The sequence below is a fragment of the Spinacia oleracea genome, chromosome 4 (assembly GCF_020520425.1).
Source record: "Spinacia oleracea cultivar Varoflay chromosome 4, BTI_SOV_V1, whole genome shotgun sequence".
NCBI classification, from domain to species: domain Eukaryota; kingdom Viridiplantae; phylum Streptophyta; class Magnoliopsida; order Caryophyllales; family Amaranthaceae; genus Spinacia; species Spinacia oleracea.
The window spans coordinates 172,433,565-172,444,672 of record NC_079490.1 but is presented as its reverse complement, the minus strand read 5'-3'; the positions used below and the strand labels follow the sequence as shown (position 1 = coordinate 172,444,672).

Below are 11,108 nucleotides of genomic sequence, written 5' to 3'. Positions count from 1 at the left end.
AATTCAGCACATTCCTCATATTAGAATCTATAAGAAACTATAGTACTATACTAGGTGGATGCATGCACTGTCATAATTTGTTTGCCTTTTTAACTCCAACTAGCTTTTGAGCCCGTTCTTTAGTATATTGATTATTTAGTCTATCTTTTTAAGTTCTAATTTTATTGAGCTTGTGATTTTAGTGAGATAATATGATTTAAATAGAGATAATTTTTTAAAGTTGAAAGAATACATAAATTAAATAGTATATTAATATTGAGTGTTAATGGGGAAGATGGAGTAGAAGATGTTGAATGAATAGATTGGTGAATTGATGTTGTATGAGGAAGATTGAGCGAAAGAGGTGATTAGAGTTGTATAATATATCAAATAACAAAGAAAAAATAAAATATAAAACCAAATTGATGGAGAAAAAGAATGGATGACACGTGTCATCTAATCAAATATGATGACACGTGTCATCTAATCAAATGTGGTTTTGCTAGGTATAGACTAGGTATAGATTGTAGTTCCTCTCTTATACGGTGGAGTTAAATGACATGAGAATCATGCTGTTAGGCCTATCCTGCATGATTGCTCTCCTTTATTATCCATTTTATTGTAAATTTGTAATTTAGTTTGTGCTCATTCTGTTGAAACTACCATTTTATTCTTCAATTATTATGCTCAAAATCCTCAGTGAGAAAAAAAGGGTAAGGGAACACCTATTGCTTTAAGTTTTTTTGGAAAATATATCACCAATTGATAGGAGGTACACTCAATTGCATGTAAAGCTACGTGCAACCGAGTCATTTGTACTTTTAATCTTTTAAAAGTATATCTTTATTGTTTAAAAGAACATATTTACCGATTAAAAGCACATTTTTATAGACAAAAAACACTTCCGCTTTAAAAGAACATATTGTTAAATACTCCACAATCGCTAAAATTAAAAGTATTTTTCAGAAACAATGTTGTGTTTTTTAACCAAGTTAGCCCACAACTAAACTAGTTCAACATTTGACCATTATCAAAGAAATACAAGTATTAATCACATAAAATTTATGTTACTTAATTTATGAACAGAACAGAGCAGAGCAGAAGCTACTAATCCAAAAATTGAATCGAGAAGCGATTGGAGTTGTCATCCAAGCTTTTTAGCAGTTCAACTGCTGTTGATAGGAATCTGTAAGCGCCAAATGCCTGCATGCTGCATCAGTCACTCTTAACCAGTAATGAGGGGCAGTAAGTAGCCTGGTTCCAATTGCAAAATCAACTGATTGGTTAAACCATGGAGTATCTGATCAGGTGCCGGTAGAATCCGGTTCAGTCTTTCAAAATGGACCTATTTTGATCTTTTCCTGGGTGAACCAGCCTGCGCAGGTCCAGTTTTCACTTTTCAACACCAGGGGAAGCATCAGCACTCAATATAATCCTGAAATTGTCAGTATGTTTGGATATCATGGAAACCAAAAAGAAAACATCTATGTCCGTTAGGAGAAAGGTTTGACTGTGACTGCTGTTGTCGATCTTAAGCCAAAATCCAGACACAAATTCAAACAAAATAAGATAAAAAGAGAAACGCTTAAATAACACAATAGTTGGTAAGACTTACACAGTAGTGGCTCTAGAAGCAAAGTCAGATGGCTAGCAAACATGACAGATTAAGGGCCAAGTAAAATTTATAAGTTCCACTTATTTCAGGAAAAATAAAGGATACCAAGTACAGTTTATAATTAAGAAAAGTATTAATAAGTTCAATTCAGAAAAAATAAGTGAAAATCAGGTGAATACAACGCATCCTAATACACTTGTGACTTCTAAAATAAATTCAAAATACACAATAGAAGAAAGACAGAGAAGAGATGCAAATAATTTACCAAGTTGATGCTATTTAAGAGGCTTCATTCCCTGCAAACATCAAAATAAACAATTTAATGTATAATTCATAATGTCACCATGTATGAAACCATTTGTAAAGAAAATAACATATGCAAAAAGTTAACAGCGTCTAAAAAAGGGCAATTGAAAACCTAGAAAAATATTGAAGGTCTTAAGAAGAATGATGTCATCCAAACCGAGGTATAAGTTCTGAATGCAAATTTACAAGGTTACTAAGACACATCTTGTAGTAGAAATCCATAGGAATGTATCAGCTTAACAGTTTGAGTTGCTACCTTTGAAGCCCTTAACTCATTAACTGCCGCTCGAAGGTCGTCATCAGAGAGAATGAGCCGCGACAGTGCCCCTGTGCTCATCCTACAGATTTAACAAGTGAATAGCAGTATCAGCAACTACAAATTGACATCATTACACAGCAAACTAACTTTCATTGTACTAGATGAGAGTTCTAACTGCATAACTTTTTCATGGAATTACTTCATGCATATAAATTCTAATGTAGAAGCTCAACAATGTAAGGTCCTAGAGAGTAGAGGCATGACTTAAAAGGATCACATGGGCTGAAAAGCAACCAAGATGATTCATCTTAGAAATCAGAGATTCCACATGATATGTGCGGGTTCTTTGGAACTTAACACATCGAAAATATCTTCCAGTGTCTTTTGCTGCATAAACCTCTCTACCTCATGAAAAGGCACACCATTGCAAAAACAGTAAAACACAAATCAAGGCAGAAATAGGTTGATTATACAGAGTAAATTGTGACGTTACCCTAAGTGCTTAGAAGCATCTGAGACGGAACCTCCAACTGCATGGATTAAATCCAATAATCCTTGCATTCCCTGAATACATAAAACGAAAATTTGACCCCATAAAGCTTTGTAAAATTGCATGTACTTTAAAGAAAATGGATGTTTGAAACAAATATGAATCACCTCAACAAATTTTGCATTATTGGATTTAATTTGTGGACCGCATTCTGATCCCCTGATAGTAGATTTTGTTGGAAGAATTTGAAGAAGGGCTGGTGGAGGAGAATAAGCATCGAGATCCACAGGTCTTCTTACTGACAAAGAAACAAAGGCAAAATCTTTTCAAATTGGTGTCACAACACTAGTTCATTCGGTAAAGACCCCTACAGTCAATCAAAAGACCTCATGATTCTTGACTCCTGAGGTATGTTGAAAATCTTAGATAAAAATGGAACAGAAGGTCCCGACAGCATCCTTTCAGGATTCCAAACTGACCCCATAGTGATCTAAATTACATTAAAAAAAAAAAAAATTAAATCACCCCTTGGAAGCTCATTCAAAAGCAATAAATAATGCAGAGGAGTTATTTACAAGCCTGTGATGATCTGGACAAAACTTGAGTGGTAGCTCCGTGAACTATAGACCCATGAAACATAGATGACACCAGATCTAAAACTAGTTGACCCTGGCAAAGGCCCAAGTCAGGCATGGGGACCCTCTAGATATACAGTAAAAGAAAAGGCAAAATTGAAGGGAAATGAAGTTCTCGGTAACTAGTAATGTTTCCTAGCTGCGTAAGGACCTCCAACAGTTGCCTGAAATACATTCTAGCAGTATAAACCGTATGTCAAAGGACCCAAAATTTCCTCTACAATCATGCCTACATTGTCCTTCTGGAACCAACAATGAATCTTGATAATTTGTGGAGGGAAGGCTCCCGAGATTAACACCACACATTCACACATGATTGACCCAAAGTCATGTATAGAGATCTCGAATATCCTAACATCATCAAAGGCCCATCTATATTATACGAAGTATATGACACCTGAAAGTAAATTTCTCCTTAAGCTTAATTAGAAGGTATAAATTATAGCTGACTTGTGCCAAAAAAATTCCCCATAGAACTAGAGCACGTGATCTTTAAGTTGCCAACAGCCCATGCCTTTAAGAGCACACTAGATACTGAACATAACACCAGTTGAGAACAACAAAGACACAGTCGTGTGAGCCTTTGGAGATCTAAATTGGCCACCTACACCATATACGGGACTAGATCCAAAACTGTCTCTGGGAAGCCCATTTTAAAATATAGCATGCCTAAGAGACTCTTAGGTCCAACCAGACAACACTGAATTTCAAGGAGAACCACAAAAAATATATGTCTAGTTGCTTAATGACTTCCCACGTTAGCCAAATGATCCAAATATAACAGTATAACACTACTCCTTTGAGAAGTGTCCGATTCAAAGAAAGTAAGAAACGCTATGTGAATATATATACTTAAGCCTACAATTTATGGCTTGGAGATCCATGCTATGTACAGAAGTGCAATGAATTTTAAACTTTTCAAAATCCATGTTTGTCAAACCAAATCATATGGATTTCTCATTAAATCCTAAGTTCAACACATTGAACAATCATGCTCTTTCCCTTCCTCGTATATCCTCCAGAATTTCATCTCAGCGTTACTCCATGCTTCCGGGAACATCTAGTTTTTCAATAAATGTCCACAATTCCATCTAAATATTGTGCCCCTTGCCATTCAACTACTAAATTACGGACAAAACATTTTACTCAAGAAGACTAATTAAGTAATTATGTTAAAATTTGATAACTAAAACAACTAAGAATGCTTGACACTTGAATCATAAGTCTTTTTGTTGATATATCAGATTATACTCATATTTCAATTTTCGACTAACTGAAAAAGGCTTCAAAATTGTCTAAAGTAAGTAATTGTTAACTGATTGTCTGAGCAAACGTATAAACAAAAGGATATTGCAGCACCACTATGCCTTGAAATCATGTAATACAACACAAATCTCTAATTACTACCCTCTGAATTTTCTGCAAAGCCAAGTTAGCAGCATATGCAACAACCAAGTAACCACCCGGAAACATGCCTAAAAGGAAATTTCTCTAGGATCCTATCAACTTGGTTCACAATTTTTTCCACATAACCTTACTGGGCTGGAAAATGCCACGCCAAGCCTGTATCATGCCTAAACAAAAACTTCTCTAGGATCACATAAGATTATAAGAAACTTTAATTTAAAAAATCCAGACCCTATCAACTTGGTTCACAAAACAAAATACTATACATACCCTAACAAATGCCATGATTAACTCAAAGTTCCAAACTTGAAAGTAAAAAACCCAACTAAACAACCGAATTATGATCAAAACTCATACTCTAAACTAAAATCATCAAGACCTCACCTTTAAGAGCTAAAAGAGAGCGAAGCCGCACCAATGCCGAGGCACGATTCATATGCTGTGACCGATCCTCAGCTGCCTAAACATTGAGTTCAAAACAATCATCAACCAAATAACCAATTACATAACACAAAACAACACATAAATTACAAAAAAAAAAACATCTTTACAAAACCTGAGCAATAACCCCAGTAGGAAGATGCCTAAGACGAACAGCAGTCTCTCTCTTGTTCCGATGCTGCCCACCTGGCCCGGAAGACTTGAAAGTCTCCATTTCACATTGACCCATCAACTGTTCATCTGTTAATTTCAAAAACCCGCCTTCATTTTCACCTGGGGGTGAATTTTGATTATCATCACACACACTTCCAATTCTCTCTCCTGCTGCAACAGAAGAAAACCCTAGAATCCTTTGATGATAAACTCTTAATTCTGGAAACTTCATTCTACATGATACTATTGGGTTTTGATGGGGTGAAATTGAAAAAGAAATTGCCCTTTTTGGGCAAAGATTGGATGATAAATAGGGCATGAATTCTATAACTTTAATTCCTCCTAATTTTAAACAAAATGGGAATCGACCCATGATGCAAAATAGAGCAGTTAGCAGTTAAATCCAATCAATACGTCAATTCAATTAAGAACATAATCAGAAAGGATGATGAAGAGAAAATGGAATGTGGGGGTAAAGATCGTAGTTTTATCCGTGAACATGCTAAAAGAATGTGATTATATTTGCTAATTATCGTTAAAGCGGGGAAATTCAGGATTGTACGAGTATTGTTTGAGTGTTCAATGAAATTTGAAGATGTGTGAAGAAATGGAGACTATTGGAGATGGTTCCTCCGCGGTTATGTGGCACTTGTGTGTGTGGAGAGAAGATACAGAGAGAGAGAAAAACCGGATCCGGATAACTTGTTTTCGCATGAACTGGACTGAGCTCGGCCCAGATTAGTTTAGACAATTTGTTTTTTTGCGGTCTCTAAAACACAAGTAGATGCTTTGTTTGTAGTTTAACAAACTAATCGAGACAAGTCTAATAAAGTTGCACATGACTTTTTTTCATAAGTAGTGGATTTTTTTTACGTAAATGGAATAAGTTTGTAATATTTGACTATAAATATTAGGAAACTTTGTCAAAAAAGATCTTTTATAATCTAAATTTTACGAGAAAATAACTTATAGTATAATTTTTATTTTGTGAAGTTACCCTTTAATGTAAATTTATTTTGCAAAAGACAACCAAAGGCAAGTTTTCGACATTGATTAAGTTTTTCCGGCCATTGAATTGCGCGTGAGCAGCATGTGCGGCTTTATTTTGTTATAAAAGGACCTTTTATAACTCAATTTTTGCGAGAAAGGACCTTATATATATTTTTTGCGAAATCACACCTTAATGTAAATTTTTTTGCGAAAGACAACCAAAAGCAAGTTTTCGGCATTGACTGAGTTTTTCCGGACATTGACTTGCACGTGAGCGTGTGGCTTTATTTTGCTAACCTCACCCAATTTCTTGGACGGTACTCCAAACCCTCATATTTCCAAATTCTCTCTCCTCCCAAATCCATAAAAAAGTCATCAACAATGGCGGCATTAACCATGGTGCTCGGCCCTAAACCAGTCTCACCGCCACCCCAACCTTTAGAACCACCAGTAACTGACTCATTCACTCTCTACGGCCGATTGAAATCTCTAGGAAGACAAATCTCAGAAACTTCCCTCTTTTCAAACTTGAACTAAATAATCGCCCTTTTCTCAAACCAATAGATGTCATGCAAAGAAGAAGAGAACGCATCCGAGCTAAAATTGGGAAAATAAATTAGATTTTTCCCAATTGTCAAAACTCCTGGGAAATTTTATTTGTTGCTTGATCAATCCGGATGGTGTTTGATTTAAGAATTGATGAAATCGACCCCTAATTATCCGGAGATTGGGTAGATATTAATTCATTCTTATTTCCACAATTATTTCATTTTATTTTCTTATATGCATCACTGTGTGAAATTTTTAGGTGGCATTTATTCCAATTCGTTTATCATGAGCTCAACGGTCAAAATACTAGAGACTTTCTTGGAATCACTTGTTAAAAATGGCACAGTCTCGATGAAAGATGCAATTTCTAGATGACAATCAGTTTATGAAGAAGACGTAGTTTCAATAAAAAAAAATACACTTTCTAGAATTCACTTAGGTAGTGTTCTCTTCACCTGAATTTCACTTATCTTATCTTATTTTATCTTATTGGCCCTGAACTTATCTTATTTTATCTTATCTTATCTTATTGACCATTATCTTATCTTATCTTATCTTATCTTATTGACCCTTATCTTATCTTATCTTATTGAAACTTATAGTATTACCTTATGTAATATTTACCTCACCTTATCTTATCTTATCTTATCTTATCTTATCTTATCTTATTAGCCCTGAACTTATCTTATCTTATCTTATTGACGCTGAACTTATCTTATTTTATCTTATCTTATCTTATTGGCCCTGAACTTATCTTATCTTATCTTATTGGCCCTTATTTTATCCTATCTTATCTTATCAGACCTGAAATAAGTGAAAATAAGGTGAAGAGAACAGAGCCTTAGCTTCAGAAGAAGACATAGAGAAATTGGGTGTGGTTAGCAAAATAAAGCCACACGTGCTGCTCACGTGCAAGTCAATTGCCGGAAAAGCTCACTCAATGCCGAAAGCTTGTCTTTGGTTGTCTTTCGCAAAAAAAAAAACATTGAGGTGTGATTTCACTATATATATATATATATATATATATATATATATATATATATATATATATATATATATATATATATATATATATATATATATATATATATAAGTTCCTCTCTCATAAAATTTTGGTCATTTTTGGCAAATTTGCCTAAAAACTACTCCCTCCGTTTCTTTTGTTCTTTACGTTTGTCCATTTGCACGTTTATTAACGTCTAATTAATGTGCATTGAGATTGCACTACTTTTTTATTTAAACAAGGAAAATTACGTTTATTTATAATGTTTTCCTTTTTATCAAAAATCTGATATTGAGAAAATGAGAAAAAATTAATGTCCCAATAGAAAATGTGAGAAATTAAATGACCCAATGAATTTAAGCAAATTTGCTAAAAAGGACATTTTATAACATAAATTTTGCGAGAAATGACCTTATTTTTTTTTTTTGTGAACTCACACCTTAATGTAAATTTGTTTTGCGAGAAAGGACCTTATATAATTATTATATTTTGTAAAATCACATCTTAAAGTAATTTTTTTGCGAAAGACAACCAAAAGTAAGTTTCCGGCATTGACTGAGCTTTTCCGGTCATTGACTTGCACGTGAGAAGCACGTGTGACTTTATTTTGCTAACCATACCCAATTTTCCTCCAAAATTCTAAGCTTTAAAACCTAATGTTGAAAAAAGAAATCGAAATAAAATCAAATTTGAAAATTCAAGACTCGGAAAAATCAATGTCTTTAGCCAACTTAAGCCACACGTGTTGCTCACGTGCAAGTCAATGGCCGGAAAAACTCAGTCAATGCCTGAAACTTCCCTTAGGTCCTTTCTCGCAAAAAAAATTACACTAAAGTGTGATTTCAAAAAAAAAAATTATATAAATTCCTTTCTCGTAAAATTTGAGTTATAAAAGGTCAATTTTGGCAAATTTGCCATGACTTTAATTGGTTAAAATAATTATAAGACACGAAGTTTGATAGAATATTAAAGCATTTATGTGATAATATAAAATGAAATGTAAAGAATATTTTGAAACACACAAAAAAGAAAAACGTAAATAACAAAAAGAAACGGAGGGAGTGGTAGAATAGAGGGAGTAGACGAATGGTTAACCACTACCGAGTAGTAATAAAGCAACTTCTAGAATGTGAAACTTTTTCAAATTATTATATGAATGTAATTTTAGATATGAAGGCTGGTCAATCACTCATATAGTCATATAAAGTACGGAGTAGTACCCAAATACCCAATGCGTGTGATCAAATATTCAAACAAAGTACTCCTTTGTATAACTGTCCTTAACATTAAGGCTAATCAACAAAATATTCCCTAATAAAAATATTAAAATAAAATAATATAAAATGAAAATTCGAGTGCCATTTATCTTAATTTGTACTCCATGGTTTCCCCTCACACCGGGTTCAGCTTATTAGCCAGTGTATTTCTACAGTCTCGTATAAAATTCTTGTAACGGCCAGACGTCAGATCAATTTAAGCCTTCATGCGGGATTAGGTAAGGCGATCCTTTATCACCTTATTTATTCCTGTTTTGTATGGATATTTTATCTCGTATGTTGCAGCTGGCGTCAGATATAGGACAGTTTAAGGGGATCAAGGTAAACCGTGGATGCCCAGAAATATCGCATTTATTTTTCACAGATGATGCGATGCTCTTTTTCAACGCTAATAGGACAAGCTGCACCAACATTAGGGATATTATTGCTAGGTTCTGCCATATCTCAGGTCAACAATTGAAAGTGGGGAAGTCCCATCTCAAGGTCAGCTCCAATACAACGATGCAGGAGAAGCAGGAGTTCATAGGAATATTTGGGATGCCCATGGTCACTACACCAGATCATCATCTTGGCTCTCCAATTGATTTGCAGGGGACAAAGTATTCGAATTTTGTGTTTTTGGTCGATCAGATCTCGAAGAAGATTAATGACTGGAACTCGATTCCGCTGTCCCAAACCCAAAAGGTTATTCTTATTAACTCGGTTTTAATATCTATGGCGGCCCATGTGATGAGTTGTTTTTGAAGGAAATAAATGCCCTTGGTCCAAGTATGCATTCAATGCTAAGTCTAATAAATGCGGTTCAGTATTAATTGATTAAACAAGTTAATAATTCATTGAGATCAAGTGAGCTGAATGCCTAGCTAGAGGCTGCTTCAGTTCAAGTGGAATTAATAATATTATTCCACAGCTTACTCTTGACTGAATCCGTAGGGTCACACAAATAGTACGTGAACGGATCAAGTTTTTAAGTGAATTAAATACTCTATTTATGAACATTCGGAAACGACGGATCTCGGTTCCAGTGGGAGCTGAAATCGTCAAAAGGCAAAATATAGAATGCTCCAGAAATGATGATATTGCCGGAAACGGAAATATGGATCATGACGGAAATATAAATATTATCCAAGTCGTAGATGTTGTCGGAAATGGAAACATGGTACGTATCGGAAAATATTATCGGAAATAGAAATATTGCCGGAATCGGAAATATTGCCGGAAACGGAAATATTACCGGAATCGAAAATATTGTCGGAATCGAAAATAAATTCCGGAAACGGAAATATTAAATATTTGTTCGAATCGGAAATAAATTCCGGAATCGGAAATATTAAATATTTGTTCGAATCGGAAATGAATTCCGGAATCGGAAAACGAATCGGAAGCGCGACGTACGAGCTTGCGAGACGCAAGGCCCAGCGCGAGCGCCAAGCCCAGCGCCCAGCAAGCCTGCGCGCGCGAGCAGCAAGCAAGGCAGGCCGAGCAAAGCAGCGCCCAACATCATGGGCCGCGTGCTTGCTGCCAACGCCCATCTCTTGGGCCGAGCCGAGCATTAGCTCCCCTCGTGGGCTGCGTGGCTGTGAGGCTTCGTGCGACCAAAGCCTTGGTCGGTTTAGGATTGCTTGCTTAAATCTCGTTTTCCTAATTCTACTCAAATTGGATGTTTTTGTTAAATCTGAAACACTTAGGTGTTTGATTAAACATAAAACTCTAATGATATAATTTAACTAGAATCCTAAAGGATTTAGTTATTGGAAACCTAGTAGAATTCTAACTCCGTTATTTCCACCTTATAAATGTAATCCCCCGTAAATTTATAAATTTTATTAATATATTTTAACGTACATTATTTATATTTAAATAGAATTTATGAATTTTAAGTAATAAATATATAATTAACGTATATTTATTTTATTTTAAGTACGTTCTAAATATTTAACGATTTTAGAACTTTATTATATATTTAATGTATATTTAATTTTATTTAAGTATATTCTAAATATT

At 34.7% G+C, this 11,108-nt stretch overlaps 1 protein-coding gene across 3 annotated transcripts; it reads right to left on the bottom strand.

Annotated features, from left to right (window-relative positions):
• Positions 1-901: 901 nt before the first annotated feature.
• On the bottom strand, positions 902-5,964 carry LOC110786643 (uncharacterized). Of its 3 annotated transcripts, none has more exons than XM_021991205.2 (7): positions 5,248-5,964; positions 5,076-5,151; positions 2,817-2,947; positions 2,653-2,723; positions 2,157-2,238; positions 1,860-1,890; positions 902-1,626 (listed from the first exon to the last, which is right to left on the bottom strand). In XM_021991205.2, the coding sequence occupies exons 1-6, from the start codon at positions 5,656-5,658 to the stop codon at positions 1,870-1,872; spliced, it is 792 nt and encodes a 263-aa protein (XP_021846897.1). In that variant the 5' UTR covers positions 5,659-5,964; the 3' UTR covers positions 902-1,626; positions 1,860-1,869. The 3 variants fall into 3 exon arrangements, with proteins under 3 accessions (XP_021846897.1, XP_021846898.1, XP_021846896.1); XM_021991206.2 differs by having other exon boundaries at positions 902-1,354; positions 5,248-5,963; XM_021991204.2 differs by having other exon boundaries at positions 902-1,414; positions 5,248-5,962.
• Positions 5,965-11,108: the final 5,144 nt, after the last annotated feature.